This window comes from Notamacropus eugenii, chromosome 2, assembly GCF_028372415.1.
Source record: "Notamacropus eugenii isolate mMacEug1 chromosome 2, mMacEug1.pri_v2, whole genome shotgun sequence".
NCBI classification, from domain to species: domain Eukaryota; kingdom Metazoa; phylum Chordata; class Mammalia; order Diprotodontia; family Macropodidae; genus Notamacropus; species Notamacropus eugenii.
This window is the reverse complement of record NC_092873.1, coordinates 301,201,701-301,215,732: the sequence shown is the minus strand read 5'-3', so window position 1 is coordinate 301,215,732 and position 14,032 is coordinate 301,201,701. Positions and strand designations below refer to the sequence as shown.

At 40.7% G+C, this 14,032-nt stretch overlaps 1 protein-coding gene across 1 annotated transcript in view; it reads right to left on the bottom strand.

Annotated features, from left to right (window-relative positions):
• LOC140522990 (myomegalin-like) overlaps positions 1-14,032 on the bottom strand; it is a 30,095-nt gene that overhangs the window by 3,270 nt on the left and 12,793 nt on the right. The window contains exons 7-9 of the mRNA XM_072638104.1: positions 8,430-8,662; positions 6,266-6,716; positions 3,608-3,800 (exon numbers count right to left, since the gene is read on the bottom strand). Of these exons, the coding sequence (XP_072494205.1) occupies positions 3,608-3,800; positions 6,266-6,716; positions 8,430-8,662 (877 nt within the window). The remainder of the gene's footprint in view (positions 1-3,607; positions 3,801-6,265; positions 6,717-8,429; positions 8,663-14,032) is intronic.

The window sequence follows — 14,032 nt, the reverse complement described above, 5'->3', positions numbered from 1 at the left end:
AAAAAGAGAGGGAAGAAGTAGTAAGGGAAAAGGGGATTAAAAGAGAGGGAGGCTGAAAGAAAGGAGGGAAGACTGAGGGATGCAGTGGTCAAAAATTAAAACTGTTTCATGCAGGGGAACGGAGAAGGGAGAAATAAAAGCATAAACAAGGGGAAAGGGATTGCAGGGAAACACACATAGTAATCATAACTGTGAATGTGAATGGGGCGATCTCTCCCATGACATGGAAAGAGATAGCAGAATGGATTAAAAACCATGATCCAACAATATGTTGTTTACAAGAAATATATTTGAAAAGGGGACATACACATAGGGTAATTGTAAAAGGATGGAACAGAATATTTTGTGCTTCAGCTGATGAAGAAAAAAGCAGGGGTAGCAATGCTAATCTCAGAATAAGCAAGAGCAGAAATAGATCTAGACAAAAGACATAAGGAAGGTAAGTATATCCTGGGGAAAGGCACCATAGACAATGAAAGAATTTCATTACTATACATATATGCTTCAAGTGGTATAGCCTCCAAATTCTTAGAGGAAAAGTTAGGTGACTTACAGGAAGAAATGAACAGCAAAACTATAGTGGGGGACCTCAACCTCCCACTCTCTCCACTTGGTCAATCAAACTTCAAAATAAATAAGAAAGAAGCTAAGGAAGTGAATAAAACTCTGAATAAGGTAGATATGATAGATCTCTGGAGAACATTGAATGGAGATAGAAAAGAATATACCTTTTTCTCAGCAGGACATGGCACATATACAAAAAGGGACAAGGTACTAGGGAAGAGAAACTTCAAAATCCAGTGTAGAAAGGTAGAGATAATCAATGCATCCTTCTCAGATCATAATGCGATAAAAATTAGATGTAATCAATGGCCATGGAAATATAAACCCGAAACTCACTGGAAACTAAACACTCTACTCCTAGTGGGTTAAACTCCAAATTACAGAAACAATCAATAATTTCATTCAAGAGAGTGACAATAAGGAGACATCCTCCAGCAAAAGCACAACAGCTAGAGATAGATAAAGAAATCTCGTTTAAAACTATGGTAGACACTAGAAAGTATCTGGGAGTCTAGCTGCCAAAACAAGATGAAGGACTAGATAACCACAATTACAAAACACTTCACCAAGTAAGTGCAAAAATATCAGCTGCTCATGGGTGGGCCGAGCTCATACAATATAAATGAGAAATCTACCTAAATTAATTTACTTATTCAGTGCCATACCAATCAAAGTATCAGAGAATTATTTTCTTTTTGTTATTGCAGATTTGAATATCTTCTTTTTTCTTACTTTCTTATTTTGTTTGTTTTCAGTGATCTACAATCACTTCTATCTTAGATTTTTGCCCCTCCCCCTCCCTTCTTCTCCCCTACCTCCCCACTCTATCCCTAAAACGGCATGCAATTTTATATAGGCTCTACACATACATTCCTATGAAATGCATTTTCACCATAGTCATTTTGCATGGATGAAGCCATTCCCCAACTGATGGGCATCCCCTTGATTTCCAGTTTTGGGCCACAACAAAGAGAGCTAGAAAAAATAATAATATCAAAATTTTTCTGGAAGAACAAAAGGTTCAGAATATCAAGGGAACTCGTGAAAAAAATGTTAGAGAATGTAGCCTAGCCCTAATAGATCTCCAACTGTATTATAAAGCAGCAATCATCAAAACCACTTGGTACTGGCTAACAAATAGAGGGGTAGACCAGTGGAATAAGTTGGGTACTCAGGACAGAGAAGGTAACGAATATAGCAATCTACTGTTTGACACACCAAAGATAAGAACACACTGTTTGACAAAAATTGATGGTAAAACTAGATAACAGTGTGGAGGAAAGTGGGTATAGACCAATGCCTGAAACTGTCCACAAGAATAAAGTCCAAATGGATACCTGATCTAGGTATAAAGACTGATACTAAAAACACATTACAGGAGCAAGGAACAGTGTATTTGTCATACTTCTGGAGAAATTTATGACCCAACAAGAGATAAATGACATTAGGAAGTCCAAAGTGGACAATTTTGATTATGTTAAATGGAAAAGTTTTTGTAAAAACAAACGCAATGCAACAAAGATTAGGAGGAAAGCAGAAAACTGGGAAAGGCTTTTTGCAACAAAAGTCTGTGATAAGGGCCTCATTTCTAAAACATATAGAGAAGTGAGTCAAATGTATAAGAATACAAGGCATTCCCCAATTGATAAATGGTCAAAGGTTTTAAAGAGGGAATTTTCATGGGAAGAAATTTAAGCTGTCTTTAATCACATGAAAAAATGCTCCCTAATCACTATTGCTTTGAGAGATGAAATCAAAACCGTTCTGAGGTACCACATCAAACCTATCAGCTTGACTAACATGACAAAGTAGAAAGATGACAAATATTGGAGTAGATGTGGGAGAGTTGGACCACTAATTCATTGTTTTTGGAGCTGTGAGCTGATCCAATGATTCTAGAGAGTAATTTGAAACTATGCCCAGAGGGCTACAAAATGTGCCTGTCCCTTGACCCACCAATATCGCTTTTGGGAGTCTGTCCCAAAGAAATCCTAGAAATGGGAAGGGGTCCTACATGTAGAAATATATTTCTAGCAGCTCTCTTTGTGGTGGCAAAAAACTGGAAATCAAGGAAATTGGGGAATGACTGAGCAAGGAGTGGTATAAGAATATAATGGAATACTATTGTGGTATGAGAAAAGATGAATAGTAAGATTTCAGAAAAGCCTGGACAGACTTCTATGAATTGATGCTGAGTAAAAAGAGGAGAACCAGGAGAACTTTGTACATTGCATCAACCACAATGCTCAAGGAATTTTTCTGGTAGACTTAGTTCTTCATTGCACTGCAAGGACTTAAATAATTCCCAATGATCTCTTAAGGCAAAATACCTTTCAAATCCAGGGAAGGAACTATGGAAATCGATCACAGAATCAAGCAGATCATTTTCTTTTCTATTATGCTTTAATTTTTGTTTTAGGATTTCTCCCATTCATTTTAATTCATCTATGCAACATAACTAAGGTGAAAATGTATTCAACAGGAATGTCTGAGTAGAACCTATATTAAACTTGATGCCATCTCAGGGAAGGAGTGGAGGGTAGTGGGGAAAGGGGGAAGGGATGGGAAAAATCTAAGATAAAAGGAAGTGATTGTAGAACACTGAAAACAAATTAAATAATAAAAAATCACAAAATGAAAAGGAAACAAAAATTTTCAATGGACCCTTGAGGCAAAACACCTTCCACATCCAGAGGAAAAAACCAATGGAATTTCATGGCAGATAGAAAGAGATCATTTCTTTTGATTATGTTTCATTTTGTTCTGCTTTATGGTTGCCCGCATTCATTTCAATTCTTCTATACATCATGCATTTAATAGGAATGTATGTGGAGACTCTATAGAAGACTGTATGCTGTCTCAGGGAGGCAGTGGAAAACAATGTAAGATATGTGGAAGTGATTGTCAAACACTGACAACAAAATAATTCAATTCAAAAACAACTATAATGTATCCTGAGCTCTTCAGAAAAGCTAAGCAATCTTACTAACACCTAAAGTAATGCCCACTTCATCAGTCTGACAGCTTTGAAGCCAGGACTTACGAAACAAGGCTTGGTATTGCTCTAGCTGGCTGGCCTGCATTAGGACTGTAGCTTCAGACACTAGCAATTTCTCCTGGAGATCTTGGTAGCCTTGTTTACAGCGTTCCAAGTGGGAGCGGAGATGGTGAGTTGACCCCTGCAGAGGAGACTGTTCTAGTGACATGTTGCTACTGAGCAGCCCTTGGCTGTTCACCTGAGAGAGTCAGAAAGGGAGAGTTAGTCAATAAAGAGATTCAACAGAAGAATGGTGATTAGGCCTGGGAAACAGAAGAGACTGGGCAGGTGTCTAATCAGCATCTTCAAGGACTGGAATGGTATTTGGTGATGTGGAAGAGTGATAATACATGGCAAATTTAGATTTAAGGTACAGTAAAAGCTTATAAATAAGTATATCTGTACAAAAATGGAGTAGAGTGCCTGGGGTAGTAGTGTGCTCCCTAAAACTGGTTTTCAAATACAGACTGGATAGCTATTCATTATTGTAGCCAAGTAGATAGATCATTGGGTTTGAAGTCAAAAAGACCTGAGTTCAAATGCAGACTTACACATTTATTGTCTGTGTGAGTCAGGACAAGTCACTTCACTTCTGCTTGCCTCACTTTCCTTATCTGTAAAGTGGGGATAATAATAATATTACCTACCTCCCAGAGTTGTTATGAGGGGCAAATGAGATAGTAAATGTAAAACACTTAGAAAATCTGGACAACAAACTAATAAGCAATGATATCAACTTGGTGACTGAGGTCCATATGCTGTGGAGAAAACACAAAGCTGTGTTTTTTCCGGTAGTAACAAACAGCTGTTACAGTTGAACTACTATGGAAAGCTGAAATCTGCAGAATTGATGCTTTTCAACTGTGGTGCTGGAGAAAACTTTTCAGAGTCCTTTAGACAGCAAGGAGATCAAATCAGTCAATAATTAAATTAATTAATTCAGGCCATCACTGGAAAGTCCAACAGTGAAGCTTAAAAATTTGGCCACATAATGAGAGGGTGGGACTCACTGGAAAAGACCCTGAGTTTGGGGAAGATGGAAGGCAAAAGGAAAACTGCATGGCAGATGATGAGATGGATAGTGCCATGGAAACACTGACCATGAAAATGGACAGACTTTGGAAGAGAGTAGGGGATAGAAATGCATCTTTGGTGGTGTGGTGCACGGGGACATGAAAAATCAGACATGACTGGTGACTGACAAACTTAGCACAGTGCCTGACCCATAGAAGGTACTATATAAATGTTGGCTGTCATTATTATTATCATCCTATAATGAGCCTAGGAACTACTACTCCATCATTCCTACTCATTTCCACCCCACCCCACCCCTCAGAGTGAAATGCTACAGTAGGGAGAGATTGTATAAATAGTTATGCAAAAAAGTAGACAATATTTATATTTTCCACAAAATCAGTGAGCAAGGAACAGTCAGGAGACCTGCAAATGTGGGTAGTGGGCAGAGTGCTAACATATAATCAGAAGTATTATCTAGACTCATGGCAATTGTGTATTATACTTGCTACAGTCTGCCTGCCTAGAGGAGCCACTCACCTACTTCTTAATACTAAAAGGAGATGGTATGCATACCTTAGAAGGTAGCCAAATTCCCCATTACCAAAATGGTTAAGTGGACAAATGTCAGAGTTGTGAAGAAAAGAGAACAGAATCACAAACTTTGCAATTTAGAAGGGATATCACTATCCATTTTGTCCAAATCATACACACCAAGGTTCCCCACTCTAACATACCAAACAAAGTAGTCATCTGACCACTTCTTGAAGACAGCCCTAGGCCCACCACAAAGGTCTGGGAACCCATCCACCTTGTTCAACCTTTGGACAGCTCTAATTAGAAAGATTTTCTTTATTACTGAGCCTAAATTTGCCACTTCCCTACTTCTAACCGGCTCCTGGATTTTCCCTCTGAGTTCAAAGAGAACAAACCTCATCTCACTTCCATACAACAATGCCTTCAAAAGTGAAGGAGAGCTCTCATGTCTTCTTTGGCTCTTCCTCTTCTCCAGACTAAATAGGTTTTTGTTCTTGGGTCATCTTTCAGTCATGTCTGACTCTGTTATCCCCTTTGGGATTTTCTTAGCAAAGATATTGATGTGGTTTGCACAATTCCTTTTCTAGCTCATTGGAAAGATGAGGAAAGTGAGGCAAACAGGTTGAAGTGGCTTGCTTGATCAAGGTCACACTGCTAGTAAGTGTCTGGGGCTGGATTGGAACTCAACAAGACAACTCCAGGGCCCCTATTCTATCCTTTGTTGTTTTAGGTCACGTGAGAAAAAAACATTAAGACTAAGTATGTATCATGGATTAGATAAGGGCTTGAGCTAAATGAACTCTAAGGTCCCTTCTAACTCTGAGATTCTCTGATTAACAACATGGAGACACCCCTATTTTGATCTGAAAGTCAGACTTGGGGCAAACCAGAGGGAAGCATCCCCACTGTTTCCCTGGACAAATAGTGGGGAGTGGGAGGGTGGTTCCCAGAAGAGAATGGAATGATGATGAAGTACTAAACTTTAAGCTTTGGAGGCTCTAGGGAGCCCTACCTCCTACCTCCTACATCCCACTTCCCCTGGCTTCCCCACCAAGTTAAAGACAGATAGAATGTCTCCACATTCAGGTTTCTCTCCTGGAAACCTAGACTCACATGCTGGTCATCCTTGCATTTGACATCAACGACAGACACAACATCAGTGATCTGGTGTCCAGAATACAGCCCTTTGGACCCCCTGTCTTGAAGCTGCTGTCCTAGAGCCGAGGGATCCCTAGGACTCCAAAGGACTTCAGTCTTCAGACGGTCAATCTCTTTGGCCAGGCCAATAATAAGCTGTGCATTCAGCTCCTTGCCCCCTTCTTGGCTGTTCAGGGCCAGCTGCTCCCTGAGGAGGCTGATCATGCTATTGGCATTCTGGAGCTTCCTCTGCACCTTTCTGACCTCAGCACATTGGCCGTCTTCTTTCAAAGCCCCTCTGGCATCCTCCACCCACCATTCTTCCTCCTTCTCCTTGTCTTCTTCCATTTCCCAGCCTTCAGACATTGCTTCTCCCATCTGCTCCTTCAGCTCTGCATTCTCCATGTACAGACTCAGCAAGGTGTTCCTACAGGATGCACAAACAGACACAGGGCACCAGGCTCAGTACCACAACAACATTCCTGATGGCCTCCTTGATGAACTTCATTATGTGACTATAGGCTTTCAATGAATTAGAAGTTTTATTTTGGAAAGGGTGGAAAATGACTTTCCTATTGCATGGAAGAGAAAAACAAGGCAGAGAGAGGTCCACTAACAGTGAATGGCAGAGCCAGGACTAGACTATCAAGACTTCTGACTCTTGATTCAGGCTTTTTCCCACTATGGGAAAGAATGGATCTCAGTTCTGAGGGGTGAGGAACATCTGAACTCTTGCAAATAAATCTCTAATTTCTTTTGTGGGACAAAAACCAAGAATATTTTTGCGTGGGATAAATTAGTTCCCATGCGTTTTAGGAGATTTTTTATTCAGACACATGTGGAAACTCTCAGAAGATGATGATTGAGATGAGGGAGGATAAGTCACAATCATATTCACAGGGCATTCCAAAGAAACCACATTTTTACTAAGTTATTGTTGTTCTCTTCTAACCAACACTTTACCAAGGCAGTGATGAAGAGCAAAAGGATTTGGACTTTACATTCTCTACTATTTGGAGTCTTCTCTCTGTGTCTCTGTGTCTCTGTCTCTGTCTCTTTCTCCGTCTCTCTGTCTCTGTCTCTGTCTGTCTCTCCCCGTTTGTCTGACAGGTAGACAGATTTACTAGACTGATACAGGAGGAAAGACAGAGACAGTGACAGACAGACACACAGAGAAGAGGAGAACACAGGGAGTCGATCTCTGATTTCATTGGAACAGGGAACTCCACAGTGAGAAAATTTGCTCCAGCAATATGCGTTGTCACCTCTTCTAGACCTTATACTCTTAGAGAGTTTCCTAAGGTCCTGAGTTTGACTTGGGTCACACAGCCATTGTATGTTAGAATTGCTGCTTAAATCCAGGTCATCTCTCTTCATTTGGATCACCAACTTGTATGCAAATTACATTCTTAAGAGAATGGTCAGGAACTCTTAGAAGCCAAGCGACTTTCCCAGAGTCATACAATCAGGAAATGGAAGAGTTGGGGCTCAAAGCCAGGTGTAGCCAGCTCTCTCTCCATTACACACCATGGTATATGTATCAGTATCATAATATACAAGTCGTTTTATGACTTAATGGCTAGGGCATTAGATTGAAAACAGTAAGACCAGGATTCAAAGCCCTTCTCAGGCACTTAGTACGTATATGACCCTGGGCAAGTCACTCAGCTTTTCCCTGCTTCAGTTTTCTCATCTGTAAAATGAGAGGGCTGGACTGGAGGACCTCTAAGATCCCTTCCACCTCTAAGTTTCTGAGTCTAGGACTCCAAGTCTAGTAGTCTACTGACTATCACATCCCTATCTTTATTCCATAACTAGGCTTTGATCCCAACTGTAGAAAATAATATTAACCTTTGTCTGCCACTGTTTTCTCAACTATTAAATGGCCCAGCATTGTTGTGAGGATCAAATGAGATAAAATTTAAAATTTGTTAAGCACTTTGCATAGTGACTGGCACAGAGTAGGTGCTTATCAAATATTTGTTCCCTCCCTCCTTGAATCTAGGTTTCCCAAGAGCCAAGACCAATGCCCCCCCCTGCATGTAGCCCAGTGCCTCTCCCAGCTGGGTCAGAGCAAGCCTCTTGGGTATCATAGCTCTCACCTGGAAGAATTCCTCTTTGCCAGGTGCCTATTTCTGACCTGATATGGGAAACAGAGGAGAATCCTGCTTCCTCAAGTTGGGCTTTCAGATCCTTCAGTTCCCCTTCAACTTTTCTCTTCTGTTCCAGGAGCTGATGGATCTCTGCCTCAGGGCAAAAGAGTTCCTCCTCAGGGTCATGGATTTTGTCTCCTCGTGTTGGGGGAGGAGGAGTTAGATTGGAATGTTGGGTATCCTGGGTTGCCATGCTGCTCTCTAAAGCCTCTTTGATGTACTGAAAAAAAACCAAGTTTTCAATTGGTTAGGTCACCCAACAAGAGAGTATTCACAAACCAAGGGGTTAACAATGAAGACCACCAAGCAGAAAGAAGTAGTCAGACCCCATGACCTTTCTCTCTTTCCAAAGTGCTTTGCTGGCCCATAGAAATGCCATCACACAAGGGCAGTGAATAGACCTTTCAGGACAGGGGATGGGCATACCAGAAACTGCGTCTCTCTCCTTTATACCTCTGAGGTGTGAGGACACTACGATTCTCTTGTTCCTACTGCTTGGAAGTCCACCTAGAGTGGCTTCCAGACAAGACAGTGAAGAGCAACAGTACTGCTAGTATATCACTGGTACACAAGGGAAACCATGGACTGTTCAAGCAGAAATGACAACAAGCTCTTGGTGACAGAATAAAAGCAGAGGAATGAACTAAAGTCACACAAGTCACAGAATCAGAATGTTTAATTGAACAGAATCATAGCAACCCCTGTCACTTCAGGCAGGTGACTGGAGTTGAACCCTAAACTGCCTAGGGCACACAGTTAGTGTCCTCTTCTTAAAGTATCTGGGAAAGACACATGGCTGTGTCTCAGGCCTAGAATTCACTTTCTCCTCATCTCCACATCTTAGAGTCTTCCATTTGATTTCAATTCATTCAAAGATCAGCTCAAGGGCTGTTTACTACAGGAGGTCCTCCCTTATGTCCCCAGCTGCTAGGTCCTCCCCCACTCCAAACATCTTCTATTTATTTTGTATGTGTGCAACTCTCTCTCTCTCTCTCTCTCTCTCTCTCTCTCTCTCTCTCTCTCTCTCCATATATATATATATATATATATATATATATATATATATATATATATATATATATATATATATATAGTGTGTATGTGTACATATAAGTGTGTATATGTGGAAATCTATACATATTATGGATATCTATATATGGACATCTATATATGTGGACTCCTATATCACACACATATACATACACATACATATGTATGTGTGTGGATAGATACATATATTTATATACATGTTTGTATGTACACACACAGGTTACTTTGAGATAAAGTAAGTCTTATGAGGAAACTCTCCTCTTATTGTTTTCTGTGCCTATTACAATATGAGGTACATGGACTAGAGCCTTATTGGTTGATTGATTTCAATTCTATGTTTTTGTTGTTCAATCATTTTGAGTCTCATCCACCTCATAATGATCCCATTGAAGGTTTTTCTTGGTAATGATACTGAATTGTTTTTCCTTTTCCTTCCTGAGCTCATTTCTCTGATGAGGAAACTGATACAAACCAAATTAAGTGACTTTTACAAGGTCACACCGATTGTAAGCTCATTTTACAGATGAGGAACTGAGGTAAAGCCAGACTAAGCACTTGCCCAAGGTCACACATCTATCAAGTGTCTGAAGCCAGATATGAACTCAAGAAAAGGAGTGTGCTTGACTAGAGGCCCAGCACTCTATGCACTATGGCAACACCTAGCATCAGTCAACTCTATAAAAAAATGATGTGTTCAACTTCAAGGTCCCTTGTAGTTGTAGATCTGTGAACATCTGCCTTCAGGCTTTCCAGTCTGAAAAACCCTAATCCCCTGGTCTTTTCTTCCAAGGACCTTGAATTACTCTTAATGACTGAGACAATCAAATAACATATCAAGGCCTGGGGTATACCGTTTGCTAATTTCCAAGGTGTAGATGCTCATCCAGAAAATTTAACAATCCTTATGGGCCCAGGCTGGCTCTTGGTTACCCTTGGCAGATTGACAACATTTCTACTCCTCCTGGAGATGTGACCTGTGATGTCATGGAAAGTGCTGGGCATGAAATCAGGAGCAATAGACTAAATCCTCTGTCTTCCTTTAACCTGCACCCTACACTGTATGTGCTTTTGGAATCAATTATGTGAAAGCATAAGTTACAGAGTGTTTTGGGGTTGATCAAGTAAAATAGGCGGGATCTGCCAAACACTCAAGATCTCATTCTATATCTCTTCTCCTGTTCACAGCCTTCTTCCTTCAAAAAATACTCACTACTCATTGTCTCTACTTCACTCTCTTTGAAATCCCATGCTCTTTGTCTCCTGACTTTACCATGTGAATGAAAAGGATCTCTTCCAAGATACTGGGTATCTGTGAGGTTGTTCTTTTGGTTTGAAAAAAGGATTTATCCTTGAAAAATGCTGGACGGGATCTGACACTGAAGAATAGCGTGTCCTCCTCCCTACTTTTCCAGTTCAACCAGCACCCTGCTCTCTTGTTACTCCTGCCTGATGATGACTCCTCTTAGTTCTTTTGTGCAATCATCATCCATTCTATGTGCACTAAGTTTGGACTTAGGCCCCAGTGCTCTGAACTGGACTTTCTCTTCCTTTCTCTACACTTTCCTAATCAGCTCTACGAAGTTCAATTTTCGTCTTCGTCTAAATGATTCCAACTTCTCTTGATCCTGTCTTCACCTGTGTCCTGAGTTCCACTATCTCATGTCTAACTGCCTCCTGGACATATGGCTGCTAGAGTATTCCAAAGGCATCTGACATTCAACATGTCCTAACATGGAACTATAACACTTCCAGCCTGTCCTCCAAGCATTCTGATATTTCCATCATCCAGACTGGGGGAGGCAATAGTCTTTTGTGTGCTTGTTCTTTTCCCATATAGACAGTTACAATGCTGGGCTCAGTTCTAGGGTTTATATTTGAGAAAGAAATTGACAAGACAGAGTAATTCCAGAGGAGGACGACTAGGGTAGTGAGAGTATCTGTCTGTGGAGCCACACACTGAAGAATGGATAAGAGAGCTAGGTCTATTTAGTCTGGAAAAGAGAAAACTTGAAAGCAGTGAATAATGGGGTACAGGTGGAAGAAAACATGCTGTCTTCAACTATTTGAACAGGTGGAGTTTGAGAGAAAGATTACACCTTCTCGTCACCCCATATGGGAGAGCTAGAATCAATGGGCAGAAGGCACAGGAAGATACATTTGGCCTCAAAGTAAGGAACAAATCCATCAGAATTAGGGCAAAATGACAGGAGTAGCTTTAGGAGGTATTGATTTTCCAATGACTAGGGGATCCTCCCGGGAAGGCTAAGTGACCACTTTGGTAGGATATATTAGAGAGAATTCATACTTCAGCTAAATAGTGGACAAGATGATCTTTATCTGCCCTTTTATTAGTCAGGATTCCCATATGGGATATGTTTTTGACATAATCAATGTGAATATGCTAACAATTGTGACTATCATCTGGGCAAGATAGGAGGGAGGACTATCTTATTCCCCTCTTTTTAAAATGCATGTATGTATTTAGGAAGCTCTCTTTTTGTGTCTTGCTAATTATACCTCCTTCCTATTTTTAATCATTGTCCTAGGATCAAGCAATGTCTTTATACTCAATTATTTTTTCTCCTTTAACTCAGGTTTTGTAACTTTCCCAATGCCTTTTGATATCCATGGAGTTCTAGTTTCTTCTTCCATTGCCTAGCAGAGTATATTTTATTTTCATATGAACTTTCAGGACTTTGTTACTCAGGGCTTTCAATTTGGATGTTTCTTAATGAAAGATCTATTTGTATTAATAAGTTTGCGTTCATCAATTATTTTCTCTTTTTCTTAGGAACTTTTGACTTTCCCTTCTCTTTGAATCTTGAATACAGTATCATATCAATAGATCACTTCTTCAGGCCAAGGAAATTGTCTTTGTTGTACTCCCAAGTTCTATTTGATGAGGTGATCTATGGAGGTAGTACTCAGACACCAGTGTAAAACTATTCAACTACCTAATAGGTCTTGAACCCATGAGTGAAGAGGAAGCACTCTGACAAAATAGGAACAAATGAACCTCCACAGATGCAGCATCCCGGAAGCTGTGAGAAGTGGGTAGCTTGATAGGGCACCAAAAAGTCAAGTGTCTTAATGGAATGTTAGAGAGAACTTAAGAGGTTATGGAAGCATGTATCCAGTCCATCATCCAGGGCTGCAATCAATCAAAAAAAAAAAAAAAGCATGTTGTATGCCCAGGGTCCAATGCTTATTTCCCTAGAGGCAAATGAACACATGTTGGAGCATTATGACACCTTCAGCTTAAGTCAAAACAAGCTTTCATTGCATTGCCAGCAAGCAAAATCACACCTTGCAGACCACAGGGTCTCAAAGAGAGTTTACAAAGGTTCATAATCGCTGGGTTCTTGCTATACACACTGAGTTTCATGTGAAGTCAGCAACATGATGGGATAACAGCAGTTTATGAGGATCTTCATTAAGAAGCCCACCTGGTCCTTCCTTAGATCACTTTTCAATCTAATTCATCTGACTCTGACCTAAGCAATCATTTAATAAATACTTCCTAATCTACCCAGGAGTGTGGTAGATTCTTGGGTGGGTGGGGAAGTGGTGAAGAGGAGGAAAATACACATTCTAAAGAAGAAGGGAAGAGCAGTTTCCTGTGAGCTTAGAGTAACTTTCTCAAAGTGGGTCAGAGCACTATCTATATTAGAGGGAGGAACACTAGAGGAAATGATCTACATATTGGCTCCCCAAGGATGAAGCTCCAATGAAGGATTCTAAGGTCTGCTAAACCTTGGGCCAGCTCCCCTACCAGGGGTTGATTTAGATCATCAGTGTCTCTCCCCTTCCAACCTCATTTCCTATAAATTCTAAGACTGATAATAGCCACAGTCCTTGCCATGATGCACTTCACAGTCATTCTCACTTATTTGGTAGGGCCCCCTAGCCCAGGACTGAAAGAGACAACTAGAAATAAGTAGGAGGACCAGTCTCAGTAGGCATAGTGGAAGACAGAAACCTGGGTTAGTATATGGAGGGTTCAACAGAGGCATTTCATGTTCCAGGAGGAGGGAATTTCACCTATGAGTTCAACGAGAATCAAGATTGATATAAGCAAGCAACAGAAAGAGGATCATGGGGTAAGGTGAAGAAGACTCACTGGGAGTCTTCTACTCATCTACTAGGAGGCCACCTCCAAACGCAACATACATGAAATTAGCCTCTTAAGGGGTCAGACTTAGAAAGAGGGTAGATTACATCCATGAAATGAAGCTACTCCAGGAAGCCACCCTCTTCTCCCCATTACAGAAACCTTTTCTCCTGAATTTCCAGGGTATGAGGAATTCAGTCACTGTCTGGGGGATGCAACAGACTTCAATACATATGCTCTGACTCTAAAAACCTGCATCAATTACCTTGGATAATACCAATGTGTGTGGAATTGGGGAAGAAAGAAAGTGCCCTTCCTCTGGTGGTCAGACTGTCTTTGGCCTAGATCCTTGGTTGGCATGTGGCATTTATTCTCAATCCCATGAAATATAGACCTAAGGCACATGTTTGCAAATAGGGCACTCCTGTG